General features: G+C 40.5%; 1 protein-coding gene across 2 annotated transcripts in view; it reads right to left on the minus strand.

Annotated features, from left to right (window-relative positions):
* Window positions 1–12,599: 12,599 nt before the first annotated feature.
* The window catches only part of ERCC6 (ERCC excision repair 6, chromatin remodeling factor), a 72,164-nt gene continuing 60,991 nt past the window's right edge, over window positions 12,600–23,772 (minus strand). For both annotated transcript variants that reach the window (XM_035023844.1, XM_035023850.1), the window contains exons 13-21: window positions 22,416–22,631; window positions 21,867–21,977; window positions 21,337–21,456; window positions 20,842–20,936; window positions 19,365–19,510; window positions 18,374–19,075; window positions 16,645–16,849; window positions 15,973–16,051; window positions 12,600–14,843 (exon numbers count right to left, since the gene is read on the minus strand). In XM_035023844.1, the coding sequence (XP_034879735.1) occupies window positions 14,424–14,843; window positions 15,973–16,051; window positions 16,645–16,849; window positions 18,374–19,075; window positions 19,365–19,510; window positions 20,842–20,936; window positions 21,337–21,456; window positions 21,867–21,977; window positions 22,416–22,631 (2,094 nt within the window). In that variant the 3' untranslated portion in view covers window positions 12,600–14,423. The remainder of the gene's footprint in view (window positions 14,844–15,972; window positions 16,052–16,644; window positions 16,850–18,373; window positions 19,076–19,364; window positions 19,511–20,841; window positions 20,937–21,336; window positions 21,457–21,866; window positions 21,978–22,415; window positions 22,632–23,772) is intronic.

A 23,772-nucleotide genomic window follows, 5' to 3' on the forward strand; every position in this document is an offset into this window, starting at 1 on the left:
GAAATGAAGAAGAAAACACATATTAAGAAATGTTCAATATCATTTGTGAATCAATGACCAAGGGAAAATCAAATTAAGATTGGGAGGAGAATGCTGCCTGGCTGGCTCAGTCTGAAGAGCATATGACTCTCGATCTCAGGGTTGTGAGCTTGAGCCCCCATACAGGGGGTGTAGAGATTATTTAATAAAACTTAAAAAAAAGATTAGGGGGAGATTTTGTATTCATTTGATCCACAAAAACTATAGGTCAATAGCATCAGCTGTTGAAAAGGATATGAATCAACAGGATTTCTTATACTTTGCTTGAAAGCATGATTTTTGGAACAATTGGTATAATTGCATTCCTGGTTACGTCCAGCAAAATATGTCCCAGAGATGGTCTTACTCATGGAATACCAGGAAGCATATATCAGAATGTTGACAGCCACTGTGTTTATAATACAAAAATAACATGGAAATAACCGAATGCCTTTCAATAAGTGAATAGATAACTTATGGAATATTCACCAAATGGTCTATCACATAATGGTGAAAACTGAAGAAGTACAGTTACATGCAGCAACATGGATGAGACACAGCAGCATAATATTGACTTTAAAAAACAAGTCCCAGGGGCGCCTGGGTGGCTCAGTCAGTTAAGCATCCAACTCTTGATTTTGGCTCAGGTCATGATCTCAGCGTCATGAGATTGAGCCCTGTGTTGGACTCCGCACTGAGCATGCAACCTACTTAAGATTCTCTCTCTTCCTCTCCCTCTCCCCCTTCCACTGACCCCCACCACTTGCCCACACGCTCTCTCAAAAAAAAAAGTTCCAGAATATCATGTACTACAAAATGCCCTTTTTATTACTTTAAGAGTACCTAAAATTAAGCAATTACTTTCGGAAATACACACAAATACACAAAGCAAGAAAATGAAAGGCACAAGATCCAGAATCGTGATAGTCAGTTGGAGGAGAAAGCTGAGGGAGGGGGAGGAATAAATGGTAGGTGTGAACTGTTGGAGTTGTCCTTTCTCTCATCGTGAGCAGTGGGCTCCCACATGCTTATTATTACATACATAAACCAATGAAACAGACCATGACAGCATAATGATGAGCATCCTGAGCCAAGAATTCTCACTTATCCAATTCTGAGCACCTGAGGTCCATTAGAAAGTTAATAACATAGAAATCAAAGAAATAATAGAATGACAAAACCTAAAAGCTGGTTCTTCGAAGAGACTCATAAAAGAGACAAACCTCGGGGTGCCTGGGTGGCTCAGTCGTTAAGCGGCTGCCTTCGGCTCAGGTCATGATCCCAGGGTCCTGGGATCGAGCCCCACATCGGGCTCCCTGCTCGGCAGAAGCCTGCTTCTCCCTCTCCCACTCCCCCTGCTTGTGTTCCCTCTCTCGCTGTGTCTCTATCTGTCAAATAAATAAATAAAAATCTTAAAATAAATAAATAAATAAAAATTAAAAAGATAGCAAAGTAGGATTTATCACAGGAACACAATGACAACAGAGCAGTGGGCCTCATCACATGAAGAGATCAAAGGAAGAAATAAAATCATAATCACCTCAATAGATGTAGAAAGAGCATTTGATAACATTTAACACCCATATGTGGTTATGATTATTAGTAAAATCAGCGAGGGAAATTTCCTTAGTCTGATAACGGCCAGCTATCAGAACCTAATGCATATACCATACATAATAGTGAAACTTTTAAATTATTACCTTAAAAACAAGGAATAAGAATCTTCTGCTAAGGAAAAAGCAAGAGAACTTAAAGGTAAAACTAAAAGATCTAATCAGAGGATCCAATCACTTGATAATGAGAAAATGTAAATTTTTAAAAGGTATTAATCTCAATAGCAATAGAATCTATAGGTATCTTTGACTAAATAAAAAAGATATATATGAACTTTTATTGTAAAAGTATAAAACTTCAGGGATGCCGAGGTGGCTCAGTCAGTTAAGCTTCTGCCTTTGGCTCAGGTCACGATCCCAGCGTCCTGGGATCGAGTCCTGCATCGGGATCCGCGCTCTGCGGGGAGTCTGCTTCTCCCTCTGCCTCTGCCTCTCTTTCATGAATAAATAATAAAATCTTTAAAAAAAAGTATAAAACTTCATGTAGGATATAAAAGACCTACAGAAATGGAGAGTATACCATGTTTGAATAGTCTATTCAAATCAGAAATATAATAGTTCTCACTAAAATAATCTATAAATTCCATGCAATTCTAATTTAAACCCAAACAAGATTTTTCATAGAACCTGAAGAGTTGATCTTAAAATTCCAATGGAAAAGAAAAAAGCCAAGCCTTTTCTAAAGACTGAGATGATAGACTTTCTACTTCACATATCAAATCTTACCATAATGCTACAGAAATTGGAACAATATGATAAATATATGTCATATATATATATAAAATCATATACACATACATTGTGTGTGTGTGTGTGTATGTATGTATATGTGCAAAACCCGTCATCTGACAGAGGTAAAATTATAAGTCAGAGGAGAAATAAATAAATAGTGCTGGGTCAATCAGCTATCTATATGGAAAAAGGTAAAATTAGATTCCTAACTCACATCATCCACAAAAACAAATTCCACACAGATTGAAGACATGAATATGAAAAATAAAACTGGGGCGCCTGGGTGGCTCAGTTGGTTGAGCGACTGCCTTCAGCCCAGGTCATGATCCTGGAGTCCCACATCGGGCTCCCTGCTCAGCAGGGAGTCTGCTTCTCTCTCTGACCCTCCCCCCTCTCATGCTCTCTCTCTATCTCATTCTCTCTCTCTCAAATAAATAAATAAAATCTTTAAAAAAAAAGAAAAAGAAAAAGAAAACTTTAAAATACAGATGATCTTTATGACATTGGGGAGAGGGAATGATTTCATAAACATAGCACAATATGTTCAAACCATAAATAAAGAGACCGATGGCTGAAAACTTCTCTGATAAGAGACAGGTTAATACAAAGTAGAAACACAAGCCACTCAGAGGCAACTTTTGCAACATACAGATAAAAGATTGGTATCTAGACTACGTAAGTCCTAAAATAAGTACAAAAAAAGGGGGGTAGGATAATGGATATAAGCAAATGATATAAACAGGCAATTCACAGAAAGGGAACATGATGAACAGTCTCTTGAGCAAATAAAAAGATGTTCAACTTTTCTAGTAATTGGAGAAATGAAAATAAAACAATGAGATACAATTTCATCTCTATCCATTTAAAATACATTTAAATATGCATCGCCACTTAACAAGATGAATTCAATGAACATAGGTAAATATTTGTCCACAAACATAAGGCGCAACCCTCCAACAAAATTACTCACAGTAATTCAGCTGCCTTTGCATTTGGCAGTAATGTCATACAAGTGAATTTGCTGATGACTAGCAAAAATGACCCAAGGCCACGTAATCAAGAGTCTCACAACAACAAAGAAACCCTGAGTATACAGGTCAAGGCCAGAGGTTGCAGCTGGCTAGATATGATATTACTTGCCTAATTTTCATTTAGGCATTTGCTATAACAAATAAAATAATATCTTTGAGTGAGAAGATGAAGAGAAAGACGAGAAGAGAAGAGGACAGATATTACTTATCACCATTCTGTAACCATGAAATGAAGGTATTTCCTGACTGTATGATTAAAAGGAAAAAAAGTCTTTAAAAAGAATATTCATCGTTTCTATGTGTTCATCATAAAGCTCTATTTCTGAATTTAAAACATTATTTGGGGGGCACCTGGGTGGTTCAGTTGCTTAAGTTCTGCCTTCAGCTCAGATCATGATCCCAAGGTCCCAGAATCCAGCCCCACAACAGGCTCCCTGCTTAGTGGGGAGCCTGCTTCTCCCTTTCCCTCTGCCCCTCTTCACCCACCCCCACTTATGCTCTATCTCTCTCAAATAAATAAATAAAATCTTTGAAAAAAAAACATTACTTGGTATTTGCTTAAGAATCACATTTAGACAATATGGCTTTTGACATATTAAAGTTCTACTGGAAACTAAGACATATTTTAATGTTGTTTTAATATCAAAGTAAAAACAAATAAAATAAATACTTTTTTGAATGTATAAAGGTTCTCAAAATCTAATATTGGCAAGGGTGTAGCTCTCATAACTGTTGGCAGCCAAGTAAATCAGTATGATTGTAGAGAACAATTTGTTAGTTCCTAAAAAGCTAAAAATGCAACCCCACAACTAGATGTCTGTCATAGAGAAGCCCTTGCACTTGTGCACAAAGAATCTGGAACAGAGCTGTTCATAGCATTATTCCTAATAATAGCAAAAATGTCTATCAGTAAGGAATTAGATCCCAGTGGAATATTATATAGCAGTTAAAATGAAGAACCAAGAGCAATGCATTGCCAACACAGAACAAATCTCAGAATCATATGGTATGTGAAAAAGTTGCAAAAAGTATGCACAGAATGACACTATCCTGTTTAATTTTTTTTCTAAAAAATACTCTATTTAGTGTAGGGCTAGGTATATAGTCAATGAATAAAAATATGCCTAGAATAACATATGTCAACTTTAAAAGATTAACGTATGTCAACATGAGGTATCTAGTTACTTCAGGGAGAGGAAGTGAAAAGGAATTGAGATGGTTGGTTCATTCTGTCACATTTATTTCTTTAAGAAAAAAAAATCTGAAACAAATTTTGCATAATCTTCATATTTGCAAAAGCTGGGCAAAATATCATTTAATTCTGCCTTCATGAAAGAGCATAACTTAAAAGGTACTTCATTGAAAACTAGTAACTTAGAAATAGGGGAAATGCAGCAGAGAAAAGCACCATACAAATGAAGATTTATCCTCAAGAATGAGAAGCTTGAGGGTCGGGGGCTGTCATATCTGAAGAAACAGGTGAGCAGGGAGGGGGAAGCAGCAGGAAACCCTATTAAAATATTACCTTCCCACCTTGACATCTCTTGAGTGTTCGAGGTTCCAAACTGTGGTTATTAAATGGAGGAGGGCACCTCTTTTTTAATGCAAATTAAAACTATTCTAAAATGTGACTATTATAAAAGTACAACTAATGAAAAGGAATTTTAAACCCATTTTGTCCTCTTCAAGGCAGAACAGCTGTCTACATCTTTCCCTGTTCTTTGCCTCTTTACCATGATACAAACTCATTATGCATGGTGTACAATTTTGCATCCTGATTTCTTAACAGTAAAATACGTTGTCCCACATCAGGGGTGGGGGCATGTTCTGTGCACTGCCAGTGTCACCCAGGGCATGGATTTTCCACCCCTGGGTGCCCCGGGGCTGAGTTCCGCCCACAGCACCAGCAGCCTGTCCAACTCTGGCGCAGCTTTACAAAGCTGTTTTCCCGATTTCGTGGCTTTAAAAATGGAGCTTTGGTGACTTTGATTACTGGTTCTGAGCCACTAAAAGCCCAAAGGAGATGAGGTGCGAATGAGAGAGAATGAGGAAAGAACAGGTGAAGAGAGGGAGAGAGCTGGTCCTCCAAATTCAAAGTAAAACTTCATCTTGGGAGAGAAGTCCGGAAAGTCTCCTGGGAGCAAGGGAAACCAAGGCACCTCGGTCCCCTTCAGGAAGATCTTCTCCCACTCCAGGGTGTTTTATCCAAACAGGGCTGCTGCCCTGGAGGTATCCACCTCTCGGGGGGGAAACTAAAGTGAATAGCCACAGTTGCTAATGTCCAACTTTCTCCTGCCCATCCCCCAGACAGAAGAGTTAAACGCCTGGTTTTCCTAGTTTGCAACTCTGTGGTCAAGGTTACCAGCTGTGGACCACGCCCCTCTCCAGGCCTCCTCCCTCTGCCTGCCCAGTGGGAGTCCCCCTGCTGAGTGGGAGTGCCCTGGTCTACCCCGATTGCTGTGAAAAAACAAAAAGAAAGCAAGTCTGTAGACTTCCTTGTGTAATGCTTACAAAGTTGAGGGCACCCAATTCATTGTGCAAAAGACAACGATAAATGGTGGTGGCCAATATTCAGATACGGTTTCTCAAACCAAGGTACGAGCTAAGGTGCTGCCCTTTCTCCCTCTCCAAAGAAGCAGAGGGTTCTAACAAGCAACTTAGAAATTCTTGACAGGGACAATACTAATGAGATGCAGTAGTCAGTTGCAAAGATGCATTTGTCTTAAACTCAGGGTTATCCAAAGCAATAATCTAAATTGAAGCTGGGTTCCAGCCTTTTTTTCAAATCTGAAATCCACAATATAGGTAAAGGAAATAGGTGAGAACAAAGGTTTTCAAATCTGAAATCTACAATGCACAAAAGAGGAAATGTGCAAAACATAAGGTTTGGGGCAGAGGGTTTCCAGCACTCTTGCTGGGTTGGTCTTGCTAGGGGACAGGTGGTCATAGAATTATGAAGAGCTTCTTCTGTTAAGATGGACTGAGATTACAGTCCTGTTAGATTCTTCACCTCCAAAATTTCATTTCTGTATTTAGTAAAAATTTTTTCCCTTTACTCTCAGGCTACTTGCTCAGCAAAATGAAATTTTTACCCTCCAGAAAAAAACAGTTTCAAAATTATACTCCGTTAATTTGAGGATGAAAACATATCCAATAGACTAAAAACATTAGTGACATTCTTCGCCTGTGGAGAGTTACTTCGTTTGCATTCACTTCAGACACTTGTGCCAGTGAAGGTATAAAATGTCCCCTTGGTGTGACGGGATCATCAGGAGGTTACCTTCCCTCCCCTCTCTGCATAAAGGAAGTTCCCAGAGATTTAACAGTGGAGGACACTGAATGGGAAAGTGAAATTCAACTTCGAAAGAACCTTTCCCACTTGGGCAGTAAATTAAGATTCAGATGAAAAATATGTTCTAAAATTACTCTCATGAATTAAGTGTTAATACACTTAGGTTAAAGAAGTTAAATCAGAGTCATTATATGAAGACCGAACCAAATGGTAGACTGAGCATAAATGCTTGACACCCCTTCCAGACAAAATATATATACACATATAAAAATAGTCATATATAGTTGTATAAGATATAGATAGATAGGTAGATAGATAGATAGACAGATATCAATGAGTGTTGGAAGATGAGTAAAGGAGGGCCACTGTGAATCAGAAATTATGAAGCATCCCTGAAGGGCAGACACAATGGGACGAGAAGGCAACCTCCCATGGAGCAGGTGATGGCTGCCAAGATGGGAGTGGCTGGGTGTTGAGCCCATAGGCAGCAGTAAGTCATTGTCTTAGGATCAGCCAGGGGTTGGGCCCACCCTCAGTTCTGCCATGAGGGCAAGCACTTGGACAGAGGGGCTTTACCATGCCCTCTGCTGGAAGCAGTGGGGAGAAATGGGGTGCCCATATGCACCTGAGACTTGCTTTGGAACTTCCTCCCCAGCAGCAGAGTCCAGTTCCCTCCTTCTCAAGGCAGCTTAGGATAAACAAGAGCATCTCTAAGCAGAACAGAGGAGCTCACACATATCCATACAAACACAACGAAGAATCAATCATCAAAGAGGAAAACCAACACCACAAAAAGGAAGTACCAGAACACCAAACTGCAGCACGGGAGTTCAAGGAAATGAACTGACTAGAGGAAATGTAAGGAGATATTAAAGATAATTAACACACTTGAGGGATAAAAGAGCCTAATGCATCCATGACAAAGGAATAGACTATTAGGAAAGAAGGACCAATGACAAATCTTAGAGACGAACAATATACTGTGAAATTAAAAGAAACACAGCAAGGCATAGACAGACTAATAGAACTGACACTGTTAACAATCAATTTAATGAGCCTAAGGATCAAGCTGAAACATTCACCCAAAGGTACCAAACCCAAAGAGTTTTACAAGCATTCTATCAAATGTTCATATAATCCCCATGTGGTATGAAATCTTCTTAGAACAAGGTGAGGAGTGTCCCAATTCATTTTCCAAGAGTAGAATAACCTACACACACATACACACACACACAAACACAAAGTATACATACATAGAGAGCACATCAAAAAATGAGAGAAAAAATCTATAGCACAAATTCCTTTATGAATCAAAGGGTTAAAATCAAAGTAGTAGCCAGCTGAAACCAGCAGTATATTAAACACAAAATACATCACAACCCAATAGGGATCTCCCACCTCCAACCTAGTATTGAGAACATCCCAGGAATGACTGAATGAGTTGACTCAACAAAAACTAGATCTACTATACTAACCCAATTCAGAATGCTAGCAGATTAAAGAAAGTATTATCATCTCAGTAAATGCAGAAAATGCAATTGAAAAATTAAACATTCATTCTTAATAAAAATAATTTGCAAGCTAGGAATAGGAATAAAAGTTCTTAACTCATTAAAAAGTATCAACCAGGGGCGCCTGGGTGGCTCAGATGGTTAAGCGTCTGCCTTCGGCTCAGGTCATGATCCCAGGGTCCTGGGATCGAGCCCCGCATTGGGCTCCCTGCTTGGCAGGGAGCCTGCTTCTCCCTCACCCTCTACTGTTCCCCCAGTTTGTGCTCTCTTGCTCTCTCTGTCAAATAAATAAATAAAATCTTTTTTTTTTTTAAAGATTTTATTTATTTGAGAGAGAGAGAATGAGAGACAGAGAGCATGAGAGGGAGGAGGGTCAGAGGGAGAAGCAGACTCCCCGCCGAGCAGGGAGCCCGATGCGGGACTCGACCCCCGGACTCCAGGATCATGACCTGAGCCGAAGGCAGTAGCCCAACCAACTGAGCCACCCAGGCGCCCCTAAATAAATAAAATCTTAAAAAAAAAAAAAAAAAAAGTATCAACCGGAGTGCCTGGGTGGCTCAGTCAGTTAAGCCTCTGCCTCCAGCTCAGGTCATGATCCCAGAGTCTTGGGCTCGAGCCCTGCATTGGGCTCTCTGCTTGGCAGGGAGACTGCTTCTCCCTCTCCCTGTTTGGGCTCTCTCTCTCTCTCAAATAAATAAAATCTTAATAAAATAAAAGTTATCAACCATAAACAGCACAAATATGCTTGACATATGGGAAGTATTCTTCATTCAAGTAGGAACAAGACACAGGTGGCCACACTATTCACCATTCCTGGCTAACATTGGGCTAGAGGAACTACGTTAAGAAAAAAATAAGAGGTCATAGTACTGAAAAGCAAGAGACAATCCTGACAATATTTGTAGATGATATTTAGAATACCTAGAATATATAAGAGAATCAGCTGTAGTAAAATAGTTTAGCAAGATTGCTAGCTAACATACCAATATGTAAAATCAACAGTATTCTTATGAACTAGAAAATGTCTTTTTAATGTCATTTACTATAGCAACCAAAACCGTAGGATAATTAAGCATAAATGTAAGATGTGCATGACCTTATTATAAGTGAAAGATATAGTGGAATTATGTCTTCATAATAAATATGTACTAAAAACGGAATAGGGCGCCTGGGTGGCTCAGTTGGTTAAGCGACTGCCTTCGGCTCAGGTCATGATCCTGGAGTCCCTGGATCGAGTCCCGCATCGGGCTCCCTGCTCAGCAGGGAGTCTGCTTCTCCCTCTGACCCTCCCCCCCCCCCATGTGCTCTCTCTCATTCTCTCTCTCTCAAATAAATCTTTAAAAAAAATAAATAAAAAAATAAAATAAAAATGGAATAATGTCTTATTCATAGATGAGAAACTCAAGATCATAAACAATCCTCCCCAAATAATCTGTATAAATCATTACAATTTTGAAAATGAGAATCTAAATGTGACAACCTGATCCCCAAATTTACATGGAACCAGGAACTAAGGCATTTTTGGAAGATGAGGGGAATCATTCTACCATATGAGAAACAATTATAAAGCTACAATGATTAAAACAATGAGTTATTGGCAAAGTTAGCTAAGTGGACCAATTTAACAAAATACAGAGCCCAGAAATATTTCCATAATTATATGATAGTTTGATATAATCATAGAGATAGCTTCACAAATCAGAGGGAAAGGATGGGCTATTTTTTCTAGAAGTGTTGGAAAAATAACTATCCATGTGGGATTTACAAGAAAATTTGAGAATGTAATCATGACCTCAGATTAGGAAAGGGACTCTTAAATAAGGAAACAAAACATAGAAAAGACTGAATTTGACTATACTTAAATTTAAAACTTCTATATGATAAATGACATCATATGCAAAGTAGATACATGGATGTTCTAATTCTCCACATTTTTATGTAAGAAAGATCCCCAACCAAAACCAAAAAACTATAAAATACCTAGGAATAAGCCTAATATGAAATGTGGCAAGACCTTTATGAAGAACGTTATTAAAATTTTATCCAAGAATATAAAATACTTTAATGAGACTTATCATGATCCTAATGTGAAAAATTATATTAATTTGAAGAAGTCTATTATCCTCAAATCAATGAATAAACGAATGCAATCCCAATCAAAAGAGCAACACAATCTTAGTGACACAATAAACTGATTCTAAGATTTACCCAGAACAGGAAATACACAAGACAATGGGGGCAGAGGCCGGAAGGACTAGGAACTTGCGAGTAGATACCAAAACATAGTTCAAAGTCAACAGTGAAGAGTGTGGTTGGTAGAACAGCTATCTGGATCCATTGTCCAGGAAGAGACAATTTAGCATATAACCTTGGCATTTCAGATGGGTGGAGAGAAGAATGAACAGAGAAAAGAATGAAGAATGAAAAGCTTTAGTAATAATTGGGGGCAATCGCCTTTTCATTTTTGTTTGGGGGGAGGGACCCTAAAAGATTTATAACCCAATTGTAAAACTAGGCAAATGTGACGTGAGCAGGCAACACTCAAGATCTACAAATGGCCAAAAACATGGAAGTGTTTGGTTGTATAAGTAATCAGAGTAACTGAAGTTCAAACAAGGTCTTTTCAACCGTTAACATTGGTTAAAAACAAAACAAAAACAAAAACCTCCCGAGACTGATTGCTGGTAAGGTTGTGGAGAATGGGTCCTCTTATGGAGTATAAATGGAAGGAAGCAGTTTCACTACATCCATTAAAATTAAAAATCTGTCATTTTTTTCAATTATGTAGAATTTAAGAAACAAAACAGATGAACATAGGGGAAGGTAAAGAAAAAGAAGACGAAAACAGAGAGGTAGGCAAATCATAAGAGACAACTCTAGGGAACAAACTGAGGGTTGCTGGAGTGGAGGGGCGTGGGGGGATGAGGTAACTGGGTGACGGGCATTAAGGAGGGCACTTGAAGTAACAGGCAAAGCTGGGCATTGTATGCAACTGATGAATCACTGAATTCTACCTCTGAAACTAATAATATAGTGTATGCTAATTAAATTGAATTTAAATTTAAAAATTTTTTTAATTTTTAAAAATCTATGTCATTTTTAATCCAGCAGTTCCATGAATGTAGAGCCATAATTTCAGGGATGAAAAGATGTCTTGCATATAACATTAAATGAAAAGCTAGCTGCAAAACAGTAAGGATAATATAATCCCATCCACGTTAAATCACACCTATAAAACAAAGCTACTTCTGTAATAAAGAGACTCCAAAAGACAGTGGTTTTAAGCAAGTCAGGAATTTATTTTGCTTTTAAGTAACAGGTAGAAGGAAAGCAGTTCAAGGCTGGCAGGCCAGCTTCTCCAGCCTCAACACACAACCTCTGTAGCTCCCATATCACTGCTTAAGGTCCCCCCAGAATCTCAGCCAGCAAGAGGCTGAGATTATTTAAGAGCCCAATCTGGAAGTTCCACTCACATCCATCCCACTGCCCAGTCACGGGGCCACAATTAACTATCAGGGAGGCAGGGAAGCCGAGTCTTCACCTGCCAGGCGTCCAGGTAAAACTCCAGAAACTCGTCAGTAAAGGAAGAAGGGGGAAATGCTATGACAACAGCAATCTCTGCCACCATGTATTTGCAAATACATGGAAAAACAGCCGGGAAGAATAAATACACACTAATTATAGTCCTTATCGCTGGAATAGGAACAAGAACAGTGAGGAGACAGTAACTGCCTGAAATTTTTTAAACGGTGATAGTATATTCACGTATGAACTAGGAAGTTTTAAAATTTCACAAAATTTTAAAATCCTTTATTGTAGCTTGATACCAATATAACACTTAACGGTAAATACATTAAATCTGTCTACATTGTACAAAGCTTTTAAAGTTCCAAAAAGTAGATTCTATCTAAACGAATAAGTTACTCTCTATTGTTAAAAATATTAGAGTATCTTCCTTGAAGCCTCTCTACCTGGGAGGCATGATGACAATGCTCATAGATGTCCACACTGAGAAACAGGCAGGACAGGGATCTGCCTAAGGTCCTAGCTTGCCAGTGGCAGAGCTGAGACAAGAATGAGAGTGAGGACCACCCTTTAACTGCATCATAATTTTAATGGCATTTTCTATCTGATGAGAAGGCTACAACTTCTCACTCTTGAGGCGCCTGGGTGGCTCAGTCGGTTAAGTCTACCTTTGGCTCAGGTCACGATCTCTGGATCCTGGAATCGAGCCCCGCATGGGGCTCCCTGCTTAGTGGGGAGTCTGCCTCTTCCTCTCCCCTGCTCATGCTCTCTAATAAATAAAATCTTTAAAAAAAAAAAAAAAAAACTTCTCTCAGTAGAGGTCAGATTTCAGAAAGAAAGATAATGAACTGCATTCAATCTAAGAATAAGGGGGAAGCAATTTTCTTACAGGCTAATTACAAAAATAAAAATAAAAAAAGAACTTCCCAGAAAAAAAACTGTCATGAGTTTTGACTCCCTTCTGAGCCAAATTCTCAAGTTTAGGATTTATTGAGCTGTTTAAAAATCCCTTCTATGACTTCTAGATAATGATAGCAGACTGAAGATAATAATAGAATCTTTTTCCTCTAATATATAAATCCCTCTAAAAACAGAATAAAATGAATAAGCCAGAATTCAAAAAAAAAAAAAGGGCAGCAGAAAATCCTGGTGGGAATCATGACTCTATGACATCTCCTGCCTACAGGGAGGGATTCTTTGGCCCGAGCTATTTAACAAAATCTCCGAACAGAGGGGTAAAACGCAAATCCTCCAACCAGAGCTGCATGGTGCCCAGCAGAGGCTCTTCCCAACCCCCAAACCCAAATCCCTTCTCTCTGGGTCACAGGGAAGAGCATACAGATATGGACAGAGCTGCTCACTTGTAACATAAGCAAGATGTAAAGAAATGGCATGGGAGGAAGGCAAGCATGACACAGAAAAAGCAGAGAGGAAAACAGCATGCGATAGAAAACAAACCCAAGAAACAAACTGCATTGTGACAGCTCTAGAAGAAATTTAAGCAATGTAATGAATTTAAGAAAACCAGACTTCAGTGCTGAGATGATAAAACAACAAAGAGAAGGAAACAAGAAAATCAAAGCTAGGAAAACAACCTGAGGATCAAAACGACACCATCACAGAACTATAAACACAGAAGCAACAGCCAGAAAACAGTTGAAAACCAAATGTCTAGAACAGAAGAGTCACAGGGAATGCAAAGGACAAAGAGAGGTGAAAACAACTGGACAGAAGATAATACATAAGGAGAACAATGGTGCCCAATACAAAGTAATCAGCATCCTTAGAAAAGCAAACAATAAATAAAATTAGAAATGCTCAAAGTCACCTCCCAGTGCACAAGAGCAGAGAGAGCGGGACACAATGGTGGTCACTACACTGTAATCATGGCGTATCAGCTGTGGTCTGGAGTGACGTTTCTGTGCATGTGTGTGTTGGTTGTTTTATTTGTACTCACTTTTGGTTCTGCTTAAGATTTGTGTTAAGATAATATATTTTATTTTCCTAAAACCAACTGTCCCCATAGGGGGGAAAAAGATGCCCTTTGCTTAAAGGTAAGCCAATATAAGCTGAGTACACTACAACCTTCTGCAAGTACAGGTCTCATCATTTATTACCAAGCTGTTTCATGCTTTACTAATGAAAAATACCTGCCGATTTACAGTACCTTAAAAGGAAGACTATTTAAAGGCAATTAATATATTCAAAAGACAGTAAGTCTCATTTTTTTATGGGTGGCAAGTGATAAATTTAAACGTTTAAAAGCTATGCACCAAAAATAAGTATCTGCTATCAGATATTGGTGAACTAATTTATTGAACAGGTCTGACTGAATATAAGACATGTTTTTAGCACCAGTAAAAATAATTGAGATTTCTAGTCTACAAACATCTACATGAGCAGTAATGTGCTCCCTGATGGCATCTTTTGGGTAAAGGAACAAATGTGATCCAAGGATTAACTGTTAGGTCCCTGATTTTGCAACATAATTCATAGTGTCAAAATAAATCAACCCAAGTATTTTTAAAACTTTTAAGTTTTAGAGATGAATTTCTTCTTCCTTAAAGTTTTAAATTATGAGGTAGATATCATTCAAAGTAAACATCAAATGCAGCCAACTTCTGTTGACGAACATGATTATTAAACCTATAATTAATAGAAATTTCCATTAGGAAATTGAAAGTTTAAAAAGTAATGTTGATCAGCAGTATTCTGGCTTAAGTTTCCATATTCCTTCACCACTAGAAGTTCTATGAAAAGTGCAAAGATTTCGCAACAGTTCTCGAAAGACACAAGACTGTGAGGCTGATAATTTGGATTCGAACTCCTGCAGTATCTCACGAGTGCTGGCCTGGCCATCAACACGGGCCTGAAAAGCAATGAAGTTTCTCATTTCCACCAGTAGGTCATCATGTTCGGTGGTGGAGGATGGTGGAGCAGATGCCTCTTGGTGCACATTTTCACTTTCCAGCCGCTCTGGCAGAATCAGGTGGTTCCTAGCTCTCATTTTAGCCAACAGTAAAGACGAAGAGAGGGACCCGGGTGAAGACTCTGCATCTTCCACTTTTCCACTGAAGTGCTCAGAAGCATTATCCTTTCCATCCTTTCTTGTGACACCATCCTGGAGAAAGAAGACCACTGCAGTGACACGTCAGCTTCTAGTTCACACTCCCATTACTTCCCCCAAAGCCCTGAGGAGCCATAAACGAACACTCGAGCCCAAGGCAATGAGGCTGACAAGAAAGAATGAGATCACCGAAAAGGGAGGGGGCAAGTCAAGTACTGAAATCCACCCACCATTAAAGAACATTTCTGAAAACACCCAAATCCCCCAAACTGCACTCTTCACTTCATCACCATTCTATGTGTGTATGTGGGCGGGGCGGGGGGGCGGGACACGCGGGCAACAAGCCTCCCTTTGGTGGGAGAGCAGGTTCCAGGAGTGCGGCTTCCACGGGCTTCTCCCGTTCTTCCTCCCAAATCCACCCTGATCTAGGCACTGCAGGACAAGGAACAACTGCAGAACTGTGCTTCCTTCTCTTCACTTTTAAATCTTTTGACTCTTCCCACTTTACGCCTCATGTGAGTTGCCCTAGAACAACAACACAAATCTAACTTTTTTTCACATCCCTACTGCTAAAAGAACGTAACATGGGAAGTCAAAAAAGGTTCTCTATTCAAATGTGTTCATATTAATCTAAAATAGGAGTCTGAACTTGGGAGTCTTCAACTTTTATCAGCAACATAACCCTTGACCAGAAAAGACCCAAGAGAGAGCACTGCATAACAGAGTTTGGTCTAATCTTTACTCAGTGAAGCACTCAAGGCACCCAGGGGGTCACAGGACAGGGAGAGACGGGCACAAGGTTCCAGCAGCTAGTAAATTACACACAACATTCGAGGGGGTTTTCTCAACCTTCATTTTAGAGGGTAGTGCCCTCTGGAGCTGGTACTTCACCTCTGGATGGAGCAGGCTGCATGGGCAGCAACTCACATCACCTATCCCCTGTGTTAATTTTCTTGGGGCAAAACAGATTCTGCTACAGATTTGAGTTTAAGACTCTGTCTTTTACAAAGTTGGCTGGTCCTTTTAGCTTCAAATGAAAATGCTTCATTAATCAGAGCCTACAAAACAAATACCAGGTGTCATTATGCCAGTGTTTTACCTCACATCCGAATCAGGTTAAATTTTCATGGCAATTCAATCACGCAAGTCTCAGACATGAAAAGCAGCTAGGCTATCATATTACCTGGCATTTCTCCTTTGAAGATGTTGAAGAAGGATGCTGCACAGAGAAGCTGGAATTCCTTTTCTGACCAAATCTACTCCTAAGTAAGGAAAAGAATCACAGTAGATAGAATGTTTGCTTTTGTGACTTAAGAGATGAAAATGCCCTTTCAACAACTTAATCTTTTCCTGGAAAAGTTTTCTTCTGCAAGGTTATTCTTTCATAGCCATGACACTCATCCCCTTCAATTTTTCTACTTTACTCTCCTAGGAAATAACTGATGCATCTCAAGCAAGAACCACTCAATATCTTGTTCAACATATGATGGAAACTATCCTCAAATTCTAGGTAGGAAGATTATTCTAAACCAGTATACCAAATAGCACAGTCATTACTGATTGCGGAACACCAGCTAATCATCTCATTAAAGTGTAATCGCTATTCTGTATCTCTTATTTTTAACATCAACTCTTAAACAAAACAGATCATGTCTCCTTCCCCTGAAAACTCAGCTTCGGAAAGCAGGGGACAATGTAAAGGAAGAATGTAAGATTATATGTCTTTCCCCAAGTCCTGCAAATCTAGACGACTCAATCCCTCTCTGAGAGATTTTCTACTACGCCTGCCCTGGCTCTATTCCTAGCCTAGACTGTATGGCCTCCTCCCATGCAGGGCAGAGCAGGAATCTCTTACTTTGTTCCTGCTGGTGTGCCAGAAACCCCCCGGTGGCCCGTCCAGGTGGGAACACCAGACGCCGCTCCCAGACACTGCTGGCGGGAGAGCCTCAGCGCTTTCAGGGCATCCTGGGCCACCCGGTTGGCCTCAGCCTCCACCAGCACATAATCCGGATTGGCTCCATCCATGATGGCATCGTGTTTCATGACACTGTGCACACCGACTAGCAAGAACAAAGAAAACCGTGACATATTGTTTCAGTTTGTACACAATTACATTTTTCTTCTGTATAGTCTAGTATGTTGTGGGTAGAGAAAAAATAATGAACACTTTCAGCTATTTGCCAAGGTGACTATCATGACCCAGGAACTTCACAAATGCCGTTGCCACTCACCTTCATCATTACCCTACAAGGTAGGGACTACTCACTACCCCTGTTTTATAATAATTGAAGCATAATGCCTTTGTCACCACAACTTCAACATCCCTGCTATCTGGAAAATTTTAAAACCTCTTATTAATCAATTCTTTATTGAAGGGAAAAATATGAAAATATAAACCAGAATTATAGAATTTTTAAAAACTAATGATCGTGAAAATGCTACTTATCAGAATTTAATGCAGGTATCAGTGGAAAATTCACAGCCTTAAATATTTATACATCAATAGAAATGAAAGAATAAAAACAAATGAATTAAATTTCCAAGTCAAAGAGTCTTATAAAAATTAAGCCAAAAAAACTCACTGAAACACAACAAAAGCACAAAGAAGAAAGTAATAAAGATAAAAGCAAAAACTAATGAGGTAGAGAACAACCATAGATTTAATTAATAAATTAAAATGCTGGTTTATGTTTTTAAGAAAAATCACAAAAGAGACCCCTAGCTTAACCTGACCAAAAAAGGGGTGGAGGAAATATACAAAATTAGAAATGACCAGGGAGAAATTATCTTGAAACAGAAACAAATTTTTAAAAACCTGTTACAAGAATATTTTCAATGCCTCTGTGCAAATAAACTTGAAAACTAGACAAAAGAGATCATTTCCTAGGAAAACAGAAAAAATAAAAAGTTACCAATAAACTACCTTACAAAAAGGTATCAGGCCCAGATGGTCTCTTTCTGAAATGCCGTACAGAAACCTGGCCTTCCCGCACCGAGAACCACGAACAGTGATGTCTGGTAACTCGGGGCCATCACAATGTGAACCCAGTGAGTGCCAAGGCCTGAACAAGACGACACCCCCAGGGACGACAAAGCTATGCAGGACTGCCTATCCTCTCCGGTTCTGAGCAACTGTTGCGTCTGCCTTCCTGAGTTTTCTCCCTTGATGTGAGCAAGCAAGCTTTCCTACTTCCAGAGTGCCTGCCCTGGCCTGCCCCTGCCTCTCCCCCATGGCTGTTACTTTAATCTCCTGTGGTTGGAAAATCAGGTAAATACACCACGTACAAAAACTTCCTATCACCGTTCAGTACTACAAACCTACTTAAAGCACTGCACCCCTCTTGTGTGTGGTTGTAAGTCAAGTACTGTTGCTCTCCAGAGTTTCAAATTCCTCTAGGTCTTCAAAAAAGAGAGGTGAATTCAATTTTCAAAATGTCGATACATTTCAAATCTGAATTTTAGAAGAAAAGATACTTCCAGCTGAGAGCCCACTCTGCCCTGTGAGTCAAGGCTGCCACTGCTAGCAACAGCCTACTCCTCTTCTGTTCCTAGCACACCTGCGGCAAATTCAGCAAAAAGATTACCTGACTTTTTGAAAAGCTTTTCCAAGACATAATCATCATTGCTCTGTTCACTGGTCTCACTCTCGTTTTCACTGTCCCGCTTCCGGTACCGCCTTTTCTTCACGAGGTGTGGAATTCGAGTTCCTTCAAACTTGGCATCTCTGGGATGCTTAGGGCTCTTCGGCTTCTGCGTTGGCCTCCGATGCTGCTCCAGGGGCTCTTCTTCCAGTGCACTATGTTTCGTTTTTGACTTGTGCTTAGAAAAATTACTTTCCGATGGCTTATTCTCCCAAAGAGGCTCTGTCTGAGCCTGGCAGCTTTCTCTTCTGTCGGGAAGACCCTGCTTTTCATTGATGCTTTCCTCACTAGACAGCCCGTCCATTTTGCTGATTCTCAGAGAATCTGAACAATCCCCATGTCCACAATTCACGGATGATTCCTCTAGTCTAGACACTGTGTTCATGTCTTCTCTAAGCCCGTCACTGCCAGGTGGAGTCCTAGGGGGCTGGGGGGCATCTTTCAAAGGATCGCATGGATCAGAAGTTACTGCATTCACTTCAGCTCCTGTAGCTGTAGATTTCTCTTCAGATGATGTGGCCTCGTTTGTGGATACATTAGAATCAGGAAACTTTTTGCATATTGGAACATTATGGTCTGCTCCAAAGGCCGGCGGAAGTTTTCTTTTTAAATGGAGCTTGGGAGCCTGAACTTCTGAGCCAGTTCCTGAAAGGGGAAAAACACGCTCAAGTTACATGACATAATTCTTCTGTACTTTATTATTATTATTATTATTTATTTATTTATTCATTTGAGAGAGCGAGAATGAGAGAGAGTACATGAGAGGGGGGAGGGTCAGAGGGAGAAGCAGGCTCCTCGCTGAGCAGGGAGCCCGACGCGGGACTCGATCCCGGGGCTCCAGGATCACCTGAGCTGAAGGCAGTTGCTTAACCAACTGAGCCACCCAGGCGCCCCTGTACTTTATTATTTTAAGTGAACTTATTTTATGGAATACCTGCAAAAATAGCACTTGTTTCAGTACTCTGGGATGCGTCAGGACTCGTCAGAGTGAACAGCTCATAAAGATCATTGGACTTGAAAAATCGCCTTTGCTTCGGATCTTTCAGCACTCTGTTTGTCAGAAACTGTTTGAAAATTTGTCTAAAGAGATAAAAATTAAACTGGTATAAAACAACGCTTAGCTGCACCTCGAAATCCTAGTTCTAAAACAATCTGAGAGATACGATAACTGTAGCTGAATAAATGTCTAAATCATCCCCAAGCTTTTCGCCTTGGAAAATTACAATTCAGAAAGTACATAAAATATCGGGTGGTCTCCCATGCTTGACAGAATTTAAATCACAAAGAGTATCTTATTTATACCCAGTGAGCTTTTTCCATCTCCAAGATCCATCACATGTCAGGAATCACCTTTCTACATACAATCATGTGACTCACAGCCTCTCTGAGCTGGAAACAGCTGGATTCCGGGACTCCTGGACCAAGGGTCCCCTCCGGCCCTCCTCAGAACCCTTCTGTGATGGGATTCTGGAACGCTCTTACCTGGCCTTTGCAAAGCTTTCCCTTGGAGCCATCTCACCCACCTTCTGCCTGCTGATTCACACTCTAGCTGAAGCTCCACACCATTGTCACTCCTGCCCACACGCCCCCACAAAGCAGTCCTGCTCCCCCTCCCCCCACACCTCCCTACCCCAAGGCTAAAACATGTCTAAGAGGAAGCTCTCCCTCACAGGACACAGCTCGTCTCTTGCCTTCTCAGAATAAGGCCTTGAAGAACACACACCTATCAGGGAGTGGCCCAGTGCATGGTGGAAAGCAGGGAGCCTCCCTTTAAGAGAGGGGGTGCAGTTCAAGAATAAAGTCTTCGGCAGAGGAGGGGGAGAAGGTGGCCGTATCTCCACCCCACTGTTAAAGGGACCCTTGTCTATACCCCGACTCGTTGTACAGAGAGATGGAAAAAGAACAGGTGTCCTAGTCAACCCCTCCCTCGGGGGCATCTGAGTCAAAGACCACCAGGCTACCCACACTGATCACAGCTGCATGGTGTGGGAAAATTCCCTATGTATTTCAACTTTGTCACTTCTTAAAATTTTTCTGAAAAAAAGATGGTACACTATAGAAAGTATATACATTTCCCTTAAATAAAAATTAAGATGAAGTTTATACATAAGCAGTCTCTGATGTTTAATAAGGTAGAAAAATGATCAGGTTCAAAGACATTTTTTAAAAACTCACAATAAGTCATCTAAGCTTAATGAGAACGAAAAAATACAAAAAGGAAACAACAAAACCCCCTCACATATCCTTTAAGTTACAGTAACTACTGCTCTAAGATAAAAACACATTTTTAAAGCAATACATTTAAAACCTTCCCAGCTCAACCCGGGCGGCATCCTTCTACAGCTACATCGTACACGCGGCAGCCAGGAGGGCAGTCTCCGGCCACGGAGCGGGCCGCCATCTGTACTGACCGGTGGTAAATCTTTTCTTCAATGGTGCCCGCAGTCAGCAGCCTGTACACAGTCACTTGCTTCCTCTGGCCTATCCTCCATGCGCGCTCCCGGGCCTACGGCAGAGAGATGCATTTCAACAAGCGCCCTTCCCGGTGACAAGCGCTTTCGAAAAGAAACAGAGACAGCCGGCTGCTTCCTCCCCCTGCCAAAGCCAAAATTCTGCCTAATGACACTAAATACACCTCAGGCCCATTAAGGAAGATAAACAGGCAAGTCCCAAAGATAGACTGAGCCACATCTACATGAAAAACAACGTGTGTTGTAACTTTGCACTCTCTTTGTACCCCAGATGTAGCGACGCATGCTACAGATAAAACTGCTGAAGATTCTTCCTCCATGCTGAGGACTAGGCAACAACCAAGATGGGAGCTCCATGCGGAAGCTGACAGGGGCACCAAAGGCCCCTCACAAGGGCTGGCCACTCAACTGTCTGCCACTCGCACGCTCCTTTACCTGTGTGTCTGTGCTTGGGTTCCAGTCGGGATCATAGATGATGACTCTGTTTGCCCCCGTCAGGTTGACTCCTATGCCACCCACCCGAGTGGTCAGAAGAAACACAAATACGGATGTGTCCTAGAGTAAGACGCACAACATTCAGTATGCACACTGAAGACTGGTGACAGCTCTTCCCCTCTGTCTTTACATATTCTACACATGGGAATCTCTTCCAATACAAAGGATGGGTTACGTCCTAGAGATCGCTGGTCAGTCAAGATGCCATCTCACAGCTCCTGTTTTTAATACCAATTATATTGGCAATATCTCAGAGTTGGCTTTTCAAGAAGGAATATACATTCTTTGTTTACACACACACACACACTCACTCACTCACTCCAGGAATGCCCAGAGTTAAAAGAGGAAAGTCTCCCTCTACCCTCTGCCCATCCCCAATGTAAGCAGGGCTCAGGTGGGTGAGGCTATTCTTCTTTCTTCCTCTGCACAGAGTAGCACTACTTGGCTTTACTGTTAAATTCACTTGTTACCTCATTATATCTTGTAATCAGTGGTTGTCTTGAAGCTATTGCAGTGGTACCATCCATCTTGAGGTAAGAATACTTTTGAGCTCTAAGGAATACTTCAAGTATGTCCAACATCTGTTTGGGAGAGGGGGAAGGGGATAAGAGTTTAAAAATCAAACACACACCTCCAGTGAGGTCCACATTTGTCTAAACAGTCACACCTTCCCCAACAGGCTTAAATTAAAAGGGGCCTCTTGCTTTGAGGCAGATAAATATAACTACTACGGGAGTATTTTTGATACTTCCCTACTGCTAATTCTTACAGGGCATCTATCTAAGTTCAGACCCAAACCTGCTCACACCCTAGAATCACATGGTAAACCTTTTACAAAAGCCAACTTCTAGCACCAACTCTAGAGAAAGATCCAAGCTCCCAAAGAGATTTGCAGGCTGCCAGCTCAGTATCAGCAGGTGAATTTGCTTTTAGAATCATTTTAGATTATAGCCCATTTTCTTAATAACTTGTTATAAGTCTTAACCAAATTGTGTCTTGTATGAGGTCTGTATACTCACTTGTCTTGACTGAGAAAACAGCAATACTCGTTGACCCTGCCTGTGCCATATTTTCAACAAGGACTCAACCACTATCATTTTCCCAGAGCGTTTCCAGTATCCAAACTGGTCTTCTTCTAGTTCATCATCTGGAATACCTTTAGGATTCTTTGGGCCTCCAGAAAAGAGATCAGGGTGGTTGCAGATTTTTCTTAGGGCTACAAGTCCAGAGAAAATCTATGGTATAAAAGAATTACGTGCATTTGGATTATGCCATGTAAAATAACATTCACTTGGGAAGGAAGGGAAGAATGCTATTCGATATGTAACACAGATTAAAAAGTAATTCCTGGGGTGCCTGGGTGGCTCAGTCAGTTGAGCATCCACTCCTGATTTAGGCCCAGGTCATGATCTCGGGGTCATGGGAAAGAGCCCCGCAACGGGCTCTGCACTCAGCACGGAGTCTGCTTATCCCTCTCCCTTTGCTCCTCTCCCTGCCCATTCCCTCTCTCTCTCTCTCTCAAATAAATGAGTATTTTTAAAAATCTTAAAAAAAAAAAAAAAAGTAATTCTTCACCAGCTTCTTAGCTTCCTCCCTATTCTCAGCATATTAGGAGCTAGAAGAAATCAACCTTCATTCATCTTTTCTTGGTAAGTTCTCTAGAAACAAAAACATATCTGCATGGGAAATACACAAATGGGAAAGATATGGGGGTGGTTCACGCAGCAGAAGGACACAGGAGATCGGGAGTGCCTGCCCTCCAGGCCCCAGCAGGAGGGCATCCTTCACAGCTTTCCAAGTATGATTCAAATCAAGCTCATGAGTACAAACGCTCAAGGAGAAAAGATAAACCGTAAGTTAAGCCAATAATCAAAGAGTATGGTAGTTCTAACTAGCAAACAACAGTTAAACAAATAATAAAAAATGTGAACAAATCAGGAATATTTCAGAACTCCCCCAGAGTCATCTGTAACTCCTCTGCCTCTATATCTGTGCTTCCAATACAGTGGCCACAAGCCACAGGAGGCTAGTCTAAACTGAAATGTACTGAAAATGTAAAATATCCAATTTTGGAGACACAGTTTAAAAAAAAAAAAAAGGTACACTATCTCATGTATTAAAATGACATTTTAGATAGAGCAGGTTAAATAAAATTCATTACCAAAATTCTCTTTACCTTTTTTAATATGACTATTAGGACAATTTAAAATCACACATGCAGCTTACATTCTGTATCTACAGGCCAGTGCTAATCTAGACCACCTAAGGCTTCACAACTTGGAGGCACGTGAAGGGCAGATTTAGGAGAGATGAATAAATGTGAATGATTTAAGAACCTCTAATAGAGGCCAATGATTGATGAACTAAAAGAAATGG

The sequence above is a fragment of the Mirounga leonina genome, unplaced genomic scaffold, assembly GCF_011800145.1.
Source record: "Mirounga leonina isolate KUSES-001 unplaced genomic scaffold, KU_Mleo_1.0 Mir_114, whole genome shotgun sequence".
Lineage (NCBI taxonomy): Eukaryota > Metazoa > Chordata > Mammalia > Carnivora > Phocidae > Mirounga > Mirounga leonina.